General features: G+C 34.6%; 1 protein-coding gene across 6 annotated transcripts in view; it reads left to right on the top strand.

Moving 5' to 3' along the window:
• The window catches only part of IDE (insulin degrading enzyme), a 101,383-nt gene extending 88,333 nt beyond the window's left edge, over window positions 1–13,050 (top strand). For all 6 annotated transcript variants that reach the window (XM_074295874.1, XM_074295869.1, XM_074295871.1 and 3 more), the window contains 5 exons: window positions 657–929; window positions 3,233–3,294; window positions 8,398–8,470; window positions 9,945–10,012; window positions 10,590–13,050. In XM_074295874.1, the coding sequence (XP_074151975.1) occupies window positions 657–929; window positions 3,233–3,294; window positions 8,398–8,470; window positions 9,945–10,012; window positions 10,590–10,685 (572 nt within the window). In that variant the 3' untranslated portion in view covers window positions 10,686–13,050. The remainder of the gene's footprint in view (window positions 1–656; window positions 930–3,232; window positions 3,295–8,397; window positions 8,471–9,944; window positions 10,013–10,589) is intronic.
• The last annotated feature ends 2,150 nt before the right edge of the window (window positions 13,051–15,200 follow it).

The following is a 15,200-nucleotide window of genomic DNA, read 5'->3' as shown; positions in this document are numbered from 1 at the left end:
CATATGAAAACTGTCAGAGTTTGTACAAAGTATTATTGTCCCCATTTTACAGATTAGGAAACTGAGACTGAGAGCACTTCAGTCACTTGCTCTGAGTCATACATCATCTAGTAAATGTTAGAGCTACAGTTTGGAAAAGATCTGAGTTCGAGACAAAGACCAGTATTCTTTCCATGATGTTGAGATGGAAGCTAAATTGGAATGGGTGAACTTTTAGGAAGCTTTTGAGGTAGCTGACTATTTGAGGGATGTGAAAGAGAAAAGAATAGAAAAGGTAACAGTTTGAGGGTATAAAGGAATTCATGTTCCATTGCTTAAGAATTTTGGGAGTGAGTGAGAAATGTGTAGCCTGATGAAAGGAGCTATCCAAGATGAAAAATTAGAAGTGCGAGTATAAGAAAGACCTGGTTGCCATGTATACAAGGAAGGTGTTGCTTATTTTTTCAGTTATTTGAAAACTATATTTTCATCTTTAAAAACTAAATCCAGATGATTAAAAAAAAATTTTTTTTGGAGGCTAATAGCCTGAAGCACTGTGCAACCTTTTTTTTTTTTTTTAAACTTTTTTTTTTTTAAATCAATTGCAATTTTCAAATTTTACCAAAAATCTCTCATGATTCAGAAATTATAACTGTTTTTTGAATCTTATCTTCAAGGTTACATTGTATTCAGTGGTCCCCGTCGAGCCAATGGCATCCAAGGTCTTCGATTTATCATCCAATCTGAAAAACCACCTCACTATTTAGAAAGCAGAGTGGAAGCTTTCTTGTTATCCATGGAAAAATCTATAGAAGACATGAATGAGGAGGCCTTCCAGAAACACATTCAAGCCTTAGCGATCCGTCGGCTAGATAAACCAAAGAAACTGTCTGCAGAGTGTGCTAAATATTGGGGAGAAATCATCTCTCAACAGTATAATTTTGACCGAGGTAAGACAGAACAAGCCAGTTATTTACAGCCTAAATGTTAGATTGGAGCATTTATATATTAATTCCAGTTACCATATTATAGTAGAAACTTGTGTGATCTAAGAGACAGAAAGCAGGCTTTAGGGTCAGTTCACATCAGCTCTGGGGGGACATAAAAATGATTGGTGTTTGGTTATTACTCTCTGTGTTAACAATATCCCGGAAAAATAAGCTTATATATTAATAACCAAGTATAATTGCCATAAAGTGCAGTCTGATAAATACCATAAGATAGCAGCTAGGGATATAGTGGAATGTCAGCAAAATCTGAGTGGGAGTCCTGATTCAGAAACTGAGTAGTTTTGTTATCCTGAATAAGTCACTTAGCGTCCTTCAGTTCTCTTTTCTCCCTCTCTATCAAGTAATCATAATGGTAGCAAAAACTAGAGGACTGTTGTATGGTTCAGAGGAAATATGTAAATCACTTTGCAGATCATAAAGTGCTCTATAAATATCTTAATAATGATCATTATTGCTATTGCTATTATGATCACTTTGATGTTTAATATTACTTCCATGGGGGTGAGGCTCTCACAGAAAGGTTTGTGAAAGGCTTATGTTGAACTTAAGGAGGGATAAAGTAAGATATTGATATAAGGTATTATGAAGGAAAGGGAATTATAAACAGGGAAAAGCTGTGAATAAATGGATGTAGAAATACAGGGCATATAAGATGTTTGGGAATTAACACACAATTTACCTTGATTATAGCCAAAGGAAGGAGAGAATGGGAGGCCAGAGAGAGGTGGTGGTTAGGTCATGGAGACCTTTCCTTTGCCAGAGCAGATAGATTGAGATTCTTTGGTGGTGAGTAGGGAGTGGATAAAGTTTTTGAAATGGGAAGAGACATGCTCAAAATTAATATTTATGTAAGTAGAATAATTCAGGTAGTAATGAATTAGACTTGAGGCAGGGAAAATTGGTTTATGTGGAGATCCTATGGGAGGCTTGAAGTAATTATTCAGGCAATGAAGGATTAGACTGGAGTGGGAATGAAAATTGTGGCAGTGGACATGACACTGCTGATACTGAATAGATGGTACCTTCTTATTTGCTTGGATGTACATGGAGGGGAAGAAGTAGAATATGACTGTAGAGGTATGTTAAGACCCATGTGACTAGAAAGAAGGAAAGGAAATCGCAAAGAGGAAGAAACCAAAAATGCCAAAAATAGTGGTTTGGGAAAATGGAGGTATTTAGGAAGAAATTACCCCAGATTGAGAGCAGGAGAATTGGGAGAGTCCAGTGTGACAAACCAGAAAATGAAATGACTAGTAAGTAGTGTCAAATGCAGCAGGAGGCATTAAGGAGGGTGATAGAGAACTGAAGGAAAATGCTTTAACAAATGATTTCACAGGCCTCATTTGGCCTGCAGGCCAGATGTTCCCCACTCCTGGCTAAGAGGTGACAAGTGGGACAACAAATGGGGCAGCAGCTTGAGTTAGAAAGTAGGACTGAAAAAGTCTTTTTTTTTTAAATAGTAGGGGCAACATATACATTTGTGCAGAAAGTAAGGAACTAGGGGAAAGAAAAATCCAAAGATTGAAGATATATAGGAAAGCAGGAATGAGAAAACATTAGAAACATTTATCCTAAAAAAAATCCTCCAAAACAGGAGAGGAGTAGAGAAAAAGAATGAATAAAGATAAGAAATTATTTTTAGATTAAGGGAAGAGTGGCCTCTATTATTTAAATGAAGTTTTTTTAAAAATGGTCTTCTGGAATTGCACATGTTTAACATCTATTGGATTACTTGCCATCTAGGGGAAGGAGTGGGAGAATTTGGAATACAAGTTTTTGCAAGAATCAGTGTTGAAAAATTATCCATGCATGTTTTGAAAATAAAAAGTTTTAATTAAAAAAAAAAGTGGTCTTCTGCTAAGGAGGTGTGGAGGGTAATAAGAATCACATGAAATTAGAGAATCAGAAATATTATAAAAAGGGTTTGGAATTGGTGTGGAGAATTCAGAAGAGAGGGAATCAGCAAGAAACAACTGAAGAAATTACTTAGACATCAGCAGTCTCATACTTAGAAGACTTCAAGTTTCTGATCTTTATTTTCTCATAATATGTCCATCAGCTTAGACTTAACTGAAGACACTCTCAAACACAGGTCTCTTAAAAAAGACTTTGAAATATATTTTTTTCTCATTAACCAATATAACCTTTAAAAAATTAATTAAAACAAATTCCTACATGCCTGGTCACTTAGGATTGGTAACCACTTAGCATAATGATGGATTTTTTTTTTTATTGATTTCCAGATAACACAGAAGTTGCATATTTAAAGACACTTAGCAAAGATGATATCATCAAGTTTTATAAGGTAAGTTCCATGCAAATATGGAGATGTTAATTAGGAAAAAAACAAGTTTATGCTTACCTCTACATTTTGGGGTTAAACTTGCTTATGATCAGTTTACAATGACAATTTGGTATTTTAAAATTTCCACATCTTAGTAAAGGCATCTGGAGTTTGAAAAATAGTGTAATTTGAATTTTTGTTGGTACAAGTCTATGTAGGCACATACACTGAACAAACATATCTATGTGCCCATATACATCTATATGATATTACCCCAGTACTAATACAGGCTTTTTGCTCTTCCATATTTTTCCATTTTACTTGTTCCGCAATGCCTAATCAATGCATATCCTTAGTATATATCCTTTTAAAAAATATGGATAGATAGACAAATGTTAAGCCCCTGTTAGATGCCAAGAACTGTGCTAAGCATTTTATAGTTGTCTAATTTGCTCCTTACAACAACCCTGAGAGGCAGTTGCTATTGTTATTCCTATTTTACAGATGAGGAAGCAGAGGCAAACAGTTTAAGTGACTTGCCCAGGGTCACAGCCAGAAATTGTCTAAGGCCATATTTGAACTTAGATATTTGTGATTCCCAAGTGAAGGCTCTAGTCACAGTCTAGCTGTCTTTATCCATTCATTTGATGATTTTTACTGCAAAGAGTGTGCTCCTAGCATAGGTAGCAAGTGGCGGGGGGAGAGGGGGAGGCCAACAAGAGTAAGCAGATCTACCACATAGTACTTTTAAAAAAATTAATAAAGGGAAAAAAAAAACAACAAATCTTGAATTTTTCTCATCTAATCCAATCATCCCATAAACTGACCTACCATCACTGCAATCAAAAGTATTTGGCTACTCCATCTACTTCTCCTAATAACTGTCTTGTTTTCATCTTGCAATCTTCCCTTCTTCCCAATGAAGAAATGAATAACAAAAACAAGTAAATGGTGAATGACACCAACCTCAAGAGTTGTTAATACAGTGATAATTCCTGTTCTTCATAAAGAGTTGCTGGTTCATATGATCAGATTTAGAACCACAGGAGAGGAAGGCCAGAAGTTACACACTCCCCTGCATCCCCACCCTCCAGTCTCCATTCTTTTTTTTAATTTTTGAGGAGTCTGAGACAAAGAAAGCTTTGGGAACATACCCACCCCCACCCACCCCCACACCCTGTTCTGTTTTATTACTCTTTATGAACATGATCAAAATAAGACACTTATAATCATTCTGCTACTAGGAGTGTCTTTTTTTTTTTTTTTTTTTTTGCTATTTATAGGTTTTTCCAGAGAAAAGGACATTAGTTCAAAACTTTCCTAGACATTTTTTTTAAAAAAGCAACCTGAGAATTCCTTCCAAAGATCTTCTAAATTTAAGAAAGAATGCAAATAATTATTAAATGTCTAATGTATAGTGAAGCATATTGGCTTCTAAAAAGTGAAACTTAAGAGATATAAAAAACTGATATTTTTTGTATGTTGCACATATACTTCAATAGCAAGGACTCTTGTATGTTCATTTTATGGGATTTGGAGCATCATTTTTATATTAAATGAATGACTTTTTCCTTTTATGATCTGATTAGTCGTGTCAGAAATGTACTTTGGGTCCTTGTTGGGAATATAGTAGCCACATTGTAGCATTGCTTCCCTCATCTGGTTCACAACACTTTTCCAAGGACACATTATAACTAATAGTGATTAGGAGTATAAAAGTGAGTGCATTGTTCTTTAGAATAACATCTCTAAAATGAAGGCAGTGCTCTGGCCCATATGAAAGTTTTAAGATAGTGTAGTGCAGTGGCTATAGAGGAGCAGCCTTCCAGCCAAGGGCCCCCAGTTTCCAGTCCTCCTCTGGCCTGTAGTGCATGTGTGACTCCTGGGGTCACTCCAGACTCTCAGAAGCTCTCAGGCTAAAAGAAGAGGAGAAAGGGCAAACCAGAGAAATTGTAGGGTTGGTGCTAGAGCTGTCCCTGAGATCTGGGTCAGCACCCAGCATCATAGTGCGAGGTCACCATGGTGTCTGCTCCCTGAGGAGAAGGAGCTCTAGCTGTGCTGCTTGGTAGTCAGCCCCTGCACTTGTTCTCCTGCCCAACTCTGTTGTGTGTCTTTCCTGTGAAATTACTCATCGTGCAGGGGCCTTACCAAGTATTATGCAACCGTTAAGTGTGGAATAATAACTCCCATTTCTATAGTGCATTAAAGTTTACAAAGTGGTTTCCTCGTTCCCCTGTGAGATAGGTAGATAGAAGTATTTTTCTTGTCCTGCAGATGAGGACATTGAGATAGAAGTTAAGTGCTGTGTGCTCGTGATCGCCCCCTAGTGAGCTCAGTAGTAAGCACCATCGTACTTTATAAAAATATGTTAGATTTCTAAGGCATTATATTGTAGTCTTAATTGCTTTGTAATGGATTTTTTAAGTAATGAGATTTGAGTAACTACTTCCAGGGAGACAGATATTGGCAGTGCTGCTCCAATTCTTTCACCTCAACTTTTTTTCTTAACTCTCTGTAAAAGGCAGACCTACGAAGAGCTCTTGCTCTTTCACTTTTGCCAGTTGTGACCCCATACTATGCACCAAATCTCATGCAAAAATAGGCTTTGTGAACAATTTTATGTCATTGGGATGATGGTAGCTGTGTGAATGGGGAGAAGAAATGTGAAAGTTTAGGGTTAGAGTGTCATTCACAGCTATAATATATCTCACAAGAATGAAAGAAATGCCTTCTTTTTGAAAACTTGGTTATTGATATACAGTGGATACTCCAAGTAGCAGCTGGTGATTGAAGTTCTGAAAATGTCAGTTATAGAATGAAGTTATTTATGTCTTAAGGAATGGTGAAATCCCATCTGACTGGTTTGTCTCTGTAATTTCAAAAGTGGTCTTTTGTGGAGAAAGATGGATCTTATATTCTTGTCATCTTCAATGATGGTTTGTTATTATTTTATGCAGATAAAGCATTTGATAGAAGTTAAATTATTGATGATTGGCTAAACTAATTTAATCTGTATGCATGTCCTGTTTTTGCTTATTATATCTTGTAATTATTAGACAGGGTAAGGAAGAAGGAGTAGTTTTTTTTTTTTAATAGCACTTTAGTATGTGTTATGCATTTGCTTAGCCCTTATCTTTTTTGATCTTCACAGTACTCCTGGGAGGTGGGGAGTGTCATTAGCCTCTTTTTAAAACCTTTAAAACTGAGGAAACTGAGACTGAGGTTAAGTGATTTGCCCAGAGTCAAATAGCTAATAAATGTCTAAGGCAGGATTTGAACTCAGGTCTTCCTATCTCCAGGTCCAATGCTCTGTCTCTTGCTTTAATAAACTGGCTGTACTTCTCAATATTTATCTTATTTATTGAAACATTTAAGAGTCAGTAGTTAAACGTTTCTTTAAATTTTCTCTAATTACTTATATGCATTCATTACTATATCTTAGTATGTAGTATTCAATATACTACATTTGTAAGTTGAGACTATTTGAATATAAAATACTGGTTTATATAACTTAAGCACTTTAGAAATGTACTAGAGTACACACAAAATCATCACCAAGTAAGTAAATGACCAGATTGTAGGAGTAAATAGTACCTATAAGAATGATGATTGCACTTAAACATGCAGAGAGAAATATTTTACAATCCTGCTTTTTCTCATGGCCTTTGGAGTAGCTTCCTTCCCCCCCCCTTTTTTTTTTTCTTACAAGAAAAAAAAATTAACTAGAAAATGCAAATGACTGAATTATAGATTATTCTACATATTTGATATAGAGAGTATATATTGCACAGTAGGTCATCAATGTTCTTGTTTTGTCTTTGGTGTCCTGCAATCTTTTCTTGACAATACAGTTGTCGAACTCTCGAATTGTTGAAGGTTGGTGGTAAGGGAATTTTCTTTTAAATGATAAGTAGTGGAAATAAATCAAAGATGATGAAAATATACTAGTGAAGGAACAAGGAAGGAAAGCAGCCATGGAAAATAGAGCAATATCAAGGACTTAAGATTAAGTAGGTCAAAACTTGACAGTAGATGAGACAAATTTGGAGGTTCTCCCATTTGTGAGACTAAAGAAGAAATGCATTGATATTGATGAGGGAGGGAAATATAGAAGGTCCAATAGCCTTCATGTAGAATCAATTTTTATAGCCCTTAATGGAGGGAAATAAGTAAGCAGTGAATCTATAGAGAAAGTCTGCTTTGCTGTGTTATCTATCACTTAGATCTTCTCTATACACCCAAATGGAAATAATACTATCTTCTCTCCTTGATTCCCAGTGTCATCTTCTTTGTGTTTGTATTGTCAAAAGTTCCTTGAAGTCAAAAGGCAGAATTTTATTCTTAAATTTATAAGATCTTTGCCAGCCATATAAAACATATCTAGCTTTGTACCTGGCATTTTTGAACCTTTGGACTTGAGAATATTTAAAATCAACAATATGTAAAATATTCTCCACCCCTCTTCACCCCCACTGAAATGGAATATGTATTTAGATCAGTTGTCACTGCCAAATATAAAAGCATATTCACTAAAATACTACAATTGGCCTTTTCATACATATTATTTCCTTTCTGTCCAAAGAACTACAGTATAAGAATTAGTTTTGATATAGAGAGGAAGAGACATATACAGTCAAAAAGTTGGCATGTTAAAAATATCACTTCTTCCTTTACTTAAGTCTCGTCTTTTGCCCTTATGGCAAAATGTTAGACTGTTGCTAAAATGCAATGTAATGATAATAGAGGTATTTTTCTCATTTTATAATTTGTTTGATCTCTGTTTCACTGTAATAAAGGATTACATACTTTTCCCCTAGTTCACATTATAACATTATTGGTTTTGTTTTGTTTTGCTGAGGCAGTTGGGGTTAAGTGACTTGCCCAGGGTCACAAAGCTAGGAAGTGTTAAGGAGGCCAGATTTGAACTCAAGTCTCCCTGACTTCAGGGCTGGTACTCAATCCACTGTACCACCTAGCTGCCCCCATTATAACATTATTGAAACAATTTTCCAGGATTGCTCCTTTCCTGGCCTTGTAACCAGTTGATTTTTTAAATTTATATGGATAGCCCCTCCCATTTATTCTGTCAGAAGGGAAATAACTGATTTTGCCTTTTCTCTGCAGGAAATGTTGGCTGTAGATGCCCCCAGGAGGCACAAGGTATCTGTACATGTTCTTGCCAGGGAAATGGATTCCTGTAAGTATCACATTTACTTTATGTTTTATTTATATTTTTAAAAGGACTAGTAACCTTCACTTATTTTGTATTTCATCAATGCTAAATGGCAGGCTGGAGATGTTGGATGGTTTCCCAAAATCCAGCAAAAATATTCTTAATTTTGTCCTGTTCAGTGGATCTACATCTGAGAGTATCTGGGGCTTTGAGCTTATTGAAACAGATCTGAAGATTTGTATAGGTAGATTGTGAATGTCTCAATTTTAACCCCACCCTAATGAATATAATTTTCCTATAATCAAATAGTAGCTTTATTTTACAATTGTGTTTAACAGTTGAGATATAATAAATGTAAGGCAGCCATATACACACAGGTTTATGAGAATATTCTCTCCTCAAATGAAAATTACTAGGCCACCATACACCAAATCCCCGGTGAAGATGTACCCCATGTAGTGAATACTGGAAAAAGTGCAGTATCAGTGATTTGGGGTGGGTTGGTAAATTTTATTAAAATTCTGATTCATTAAAATTCATTCCATGAAAATTATCAGATGTCTACTCTGTCTGCTATTAGATTTGTTTTCTCCTTCAAGCTCTAAGCTTGTGGAGCCATACTCATTTATGGCTTGACATTAAAACATGTTTAAAAAAATATATGGAGCCCCTTTTTGATAGATATTTTTGTTTTCTCCATCTCTGTAGTTGATTTCTCCATATTCACTCCAAATTGCTTCCCTAAAGATGTGTTTCCCATTTCTTATGTTGGGGAACCTTTAATATCTTTCCCACTTGGCAATATAGATTTTCTTTAGTAACCATGAAAATGAGCACCTCTTTGGGGATTTAACAGAAAATAAGGCACAAATTTAAAGGTTTTAGTTGGGTAACTTTTATTACTGCTGGGAGCTACTTGTTTCGTTTGTTTTGTTTCATTTTAGTATATTCCTGGGTGTGAGAAATATTCTTAAGGGCATTTGACCGTGGAACTTCCTTCATCATTTTGCTTTTTTTTTTTTACCCTTAATTATCTCACTGAAGTAGTTGAATGGCTAATCATGAAAAATGTCAGTTTTATGACCTTTACTATCACAGAAACATCAAAGGATGAGACTTAAGAGTTATTGCTTCTAAGCTTTTATTATCATTCTACCAGGAAAAGCTTTTATTGCCCCTAGGTGCCTTGGGTACTCCTGCCCAGCTCAAAGCATTGATTTGGTGAACAGTTAGATGAATAGGAAAGGAACACAGAAGACCTATTGAAAAAACTTTTTTTATATCAAAAACTAAAGAATTCTTATTTTATTTTAAAGCAGTTTTTTTTTTTTTTTTAGCAAAAATTCTTAAAGTTATGATCATATAGTAATTTTGTTTAAAAAGAAATTATATATTTAATTGCATTTTATATGAGAAACTTGATGAGGTTTTTCTGGAAACTGCTCTGAGTGTGCCAGTAAAAAGACCTGTGTGATAGATAATTCTTGTTATCTTGTAGGTCCTGTTGTTGGAGAGTTTCCATGTCAGAATGATGTAAATTTGACACAAGCTCCAGCCTTACCCCAAGTAAGAAAGCTAAATCTTTGCTGGAAATATTGTATTTAGATGATTATCCAAAGAAGGGAGGGGTTTGTTACTTGATGCAGCCTATAATGGAGAGCCTTGGGATCCCAAGGAGGGATTTTCAGGTCTTTGGGCCTGTTCCTTCCTTTACCCAGCCCAGATGTTTGGATGTTCCTTCTCCCATTTTATGGCTCCCTGGGTCTTGAAGTATTGTTTTTCTCACCTTGATGAGGGGGGGGGGTTAAATTGTGATTCTTGTGTGATGGAGGACCTGCCACTTGTGTGGAGAAGTTGGCCCTCATTGTGCTAAGCCCTCAGAGCAGTAGGGAGCTGTTGGTTTAGTCTCTCCAAGTGGGCACTCTCAGAGGAGGAAAGCAAGGAATAGCTGTCTGTCTTGCCATAAGCAGCCCTAACTTTATACCATAGATTTATGTAGAAAATCCCCATTGTCCTCCATCTGCTATGTAAAACCTGAGAGTCCTATCTGATGTGTGGACAAGAGAACACTTTGCCCTGTTGTTTCCTTATACCTCTTCAGTTAAAGATGCTAAGAATTGTTTCTTTTCACCCACAACTGCAGCCAGAAGTTATCGAAAACATGACGGAATTCAAGCGGGGTCTGCCACTGTTTCCCCTCGTGAAACCACATATAAATTTCATGGCTGCAAAACTCTGAAGAACCCAACAAACGGAAAAAATGCAAATGGATCAGCATTCTCATGTCTTCAGCAGGGTTCAGAAGGAACACAATGTTCTTATTAGGGAGACAATCTGGCCCATTTTAGGAGTTTCTGGTTCATTCAAGATTCATACTGTATTAGAGACAGATGATTAGAAAAAGCAATTGCAGTCAAATGGCATTATGTAGAGTATTAAAAATCAAAACTAATTAAAATATTAAAGTCTTCTAGATGTAGTATATTTTTAGAATGTTACATACCTATTGAAATATTTAAACTTCCCTTTAATTACTAATACACATCCCCCAAACATAACATTTTTTAAAATGTTAAAACTGTTCCCACAGAATGCTCCTTCTCTAACTCTGTAAAATACTCATTGTCATAAAAAAGATACATTAATAAGCCTTTTCTGTAAAAAGTTTCCTAACTTGACAAAAAAGGCTTCAAAGCTTTTTGAAAGGTGACAATGTTGGGTAACACCTTTTAAGAAGAAAACTGATCCTCCAAAAAAAAAAAAATGCTTTCTACTGGTTGTTTAAATAAGATCAATGGTGAATATAAAATTTGACAGATAATGGACAAGAAAATATCTTTCTTTTACTGGTGAAATCATTGAATGTGTAGGCATGGTTTTAATCTTTTTATAAATGTGAACACATTTTATATTCAAATTAGTAGAATGGCTGGAAACCCTAGTCCATCCCATTTATTTATGGTTCCTGAAACACTATCCCTTTCATCAATTTTATCCCATATTGAATTTTCTCAGGATTACTGTGTGGCCATTTTCTTTCTGGTTAAAATGATTTTCTTTAATTGCAGTTCTTTTTGTTTCTGAGTGGTCTGTGGCATTCATCACTTTTACTTTTCCCCTTCACACACTGCTACCTTAGTTTAACAAGCACAGGTAGGGTTCCCTGAGGAAGGGAGTGCCTGACACATTCTTCTAACCTCAAGTGATATCATCAAAGCACGCCCAGCTTCCCAGCACGTCAAAGCTGGCCTCCTGGACTTGTGGCACCGAACAGAAAAGGCATATATGAGGTCTGTGAACAGCAGAAGTGTGTTCCCTGTGGATCACGAGGGTGTGGTGGTTAGCAGAGCCACGGTTTTTGGGAGTCATTGTGGAAAATAAAACCCCAGGTTATTTTTAACAGCATGGATTTTCTAAAATTCTTAAATTGTTAGTAGACTTACTATGTTGATAAATTAATGCCTTAAAATGTTGATAAAATACTTTAAAAATAAATAGAAAGTAACTGGAATGAAATAACTGAGGCTTTTATCCCTGAGCTTGTCTTTTTTTTTTTTTTTTTTTCCAGGTGAAGTTAATATAATAGATTCATCTGCTTTTAAAAATATTTTCCATTTTCAAAAATAACTTCAAATGAAATTGTGGAAATGTGCTAATTCCATATGCTGGTATCTATGACATTAGGTTGTCAAACCTGGAGCCAGTTGTAACAAACTGAATTCTCATAACAGCCAGTCATACCTCGGTTTTAATATGACATGGCTTCCATATGTAAAGTCACAACTTTTCACATCTAAGTTTTTATACTTGCCATTTTTCAAATCTAAAATTGGGGGCATACAAACTGGGGCAAGAGTAATTATAATCACAAATATGGAGGCTGCCTTTGAACACTTGGCCCCATTTCTACTTGTAGATGAGCGGTGCTATAATGGTCTTTTTACCCTTTGCCTTTGGGACCTGACTTTCTGAAGGCTTTGTCATCCATCAGGAGGTTTGTGTGTTTGTCATTCTCTTCTGGTTATATGTATTTATAGAATATGCAGGTTATTATCAAGCTGCAGATTTAAACAATATATATAAAATGGACTGGAGTGTACAAATATGCCCTCATAACAGTCCATTAAAATCCACTGGGTAAAACTTTTCTGTACAACATGAAATACTATGGATGCAATTTTAACTTTTTTTAAAAATTGGATGAAATTTAACAGTATCACATAATTTTTATGAGGAAGGTCTATTTTTTAAGTTCTGGAAGGTGGCTTGTGTGGTGTGCCAGAACCATGTCTATCCTCCAGCCTTTTACCCAGTTTCTGAGTTGACTCTAGCAGTACAGTTTGATAACTCAGGCATATCTAATGGGTCATTTCAATGGATCCAAAGCTGCAGTGTCTATAAGCAATAACAGACTACCTAGGATACTGTTATTTACTCTTAGTGCTTGTTAAATACGATTTGTGAAAGAAACCGTAAATTATTAGTTCCATGTAACTTTTTAAAGGCTTCTATTGAGTAGTTGATGTGGAATTGAGAGCATGTGACAAGCCATCATGGCCGTGTGCTGGGGTTATCCTGTTTACAAATAAATGGTCTGAATTTAACCTGCAGAGTTTGCTTTTGTATTCTTCTTAGTTTGCCATATTTTAATAGAGTAAGTAATATTTGATTGACCACCTGGTGTGCTAAGGAGTGACTATATGCATGTGCTTTTGGGCAACTTTCAGCAGTTAAGAGAATTTGAAAATGGGCTAGAAGAGGCAAGTTTTATTTTTCATTATTACCCAGGAATAGTTATTTAAAATAATATCTTTTAAAAATATGTTTATAGTGTTTGGTAATAGTGACTGAATAGAAATATGGGCATAGTTCAGTTATTTTGGAAGACTAATCATAATTAAATAAATACTCAAATGCCAAGTCATCTGAATAAGGACAGAAAAGACCTTCAACAAAATATACTATTCATTAAAGGAAGAAAAATATCTTTCCTTAGTAAAATCAAAAGTTCTAAAACAAGATAGTTCCAGTTGTTTCTCCTTGTTAAATAATGCTTTTTCAATAAATTCAGTAAAAAGTTACTTATTTTCTCCACTTTTATTAGACACTACACTAAAAAGTGTCTGTATTCCTGTAGCAATATAACAAGAAATAGAAATTTTAAAAATGCTTTTTAGAATCCTAAAAAAAAATCAACCAAAATGAATTAAATCAATTTATATTATTTAAATAATTAAATTAAAAAGTAAATTAAAAATTGAATTTTTCTATATATCTAATAAAAACCCAAATACAGAAAATAGGAACAAGAAAATCCCTTTAATGATAAAGGAATGCATTATTTTTTGAGAATAATCCAGCAAAGTATGTAAAAGCCATTACTTTTTTTTTTTTTTTTAACAGAAAATAAGACCTAAATAATTGCAGACATATTCAGTGATGATGGCTGGATTATGGATATGGATATGTCATAAAATGAGAAAAATAACCCTATGTAGATTTTTATCAAATTGCCAAAGTTTTTCTTTATAGGATTTATACAAAATAAATTGTATTAATTTACATTGTAGTAAAATTAATTTGGAAATATAAAATATTAATAACATAAAGGTACATAATAAAAATAGGAAGGAAAACTGATAAAACTTTTAAGCAGTAAACATTTAAAAATATTTAAATTGTATAAAAATATAGAAAAGCAGATGAGTAGAAGAGATTTTATATTTATAAAAAAATAGAAACTAATACAATAGTCAAATGCTTCAGAGCTTAAGTGCACAAAGTGTTAAGTAAGAAATTTGTTTATTTATTTATTTTTTGCCTAAAAAAAGTTGTACAAATTGCAGTCTGGTAGAAATATATTCTGATAATCAACTTATGAGAAATCCCAATTACAATATGAAAAAAGAAAACATTCAAATGGATCTGTAATCTCACCAATTTGGATACTCCAGAAATGCAACCTATCCATGACTACCCATTGCATTCTACTTATGATCAAATTTTTTCATTACTTCACTGCAGAGGATATACTCATTATGTTAGAGAACTTCCTTCTTCCATAGGGAAACATTAAAACTTTGTCACTTTGTCACTTTTCTTACTATGTCAGATCCAGTGGCATTCCACATTTGAGGCAAATTTTTTTCTGATGCAGAAAATCCTGATGTTCTCAAAGAAAAAGGACCTAGTTTTAATTTTTTTTAGTGCATTTTTTCAAAAATTATAGCTTTTTATTTACTATATGCATGGGTAATTTTTCAGCATTTGACAATTGCAAAACCTTTTGTTCCAATTTTTCTCCTTCTTCCCCCCATCTCCTCCCCCAGGTGACAGGTAAGCCAATACATGTTAAATATGTTTAAAAGTATATGTTAAATACAATATATGTATACATATCCATACAGTTATTTTGCTGCACAAGAAGAATCACACTTTGAAATAATGTACAATTAAGGAAGGAAATCAAAAATGCAGGTGTAAAAAAAATAGAGGGATTAGAAACGCTTCTTGTGGTTCACACTCATTTCCCAGAGTTCTTTTGCTGGGGGTAGCCGGTTCTATTCATTATTGAACAAATGGAACTAATTTGATTCATCTCATTGTTGAAACCTAGCTTTAATTTCTACCCAACAGAAAACCAGGTCTGTTTCATGTTTTGTGCAGAGCAGCATGTTTATAAATGAAGGTGAACACTTCATTCCACTCTCAAAGTACTGCTCATTTTTAATTGTGCTGGTAGATTCAGAGGCAT

This window comes from Sminthopsis crassicaudata, chromosome 2 (assembly GCF_048593235.1).
Source record: "Sminthopsis crassicaudata isolate SCR6 chromosome 2, ASM4859323v1, whole genome shotgun sequence".
Classification (NCBI taxonomy): domain Eukaryota; kingdom Metazoa; phylum Chordata; class Mammalia; order Dasyuromorphia; family Dasyuridae; genus Sminthopsis; species Sminthopsis crassicaudata.
The sequence above is the reverse complement of the archived record's forward strand: the minus strand, read 5'-3'. Positions and strand labels throughout refer to the sequence as shown.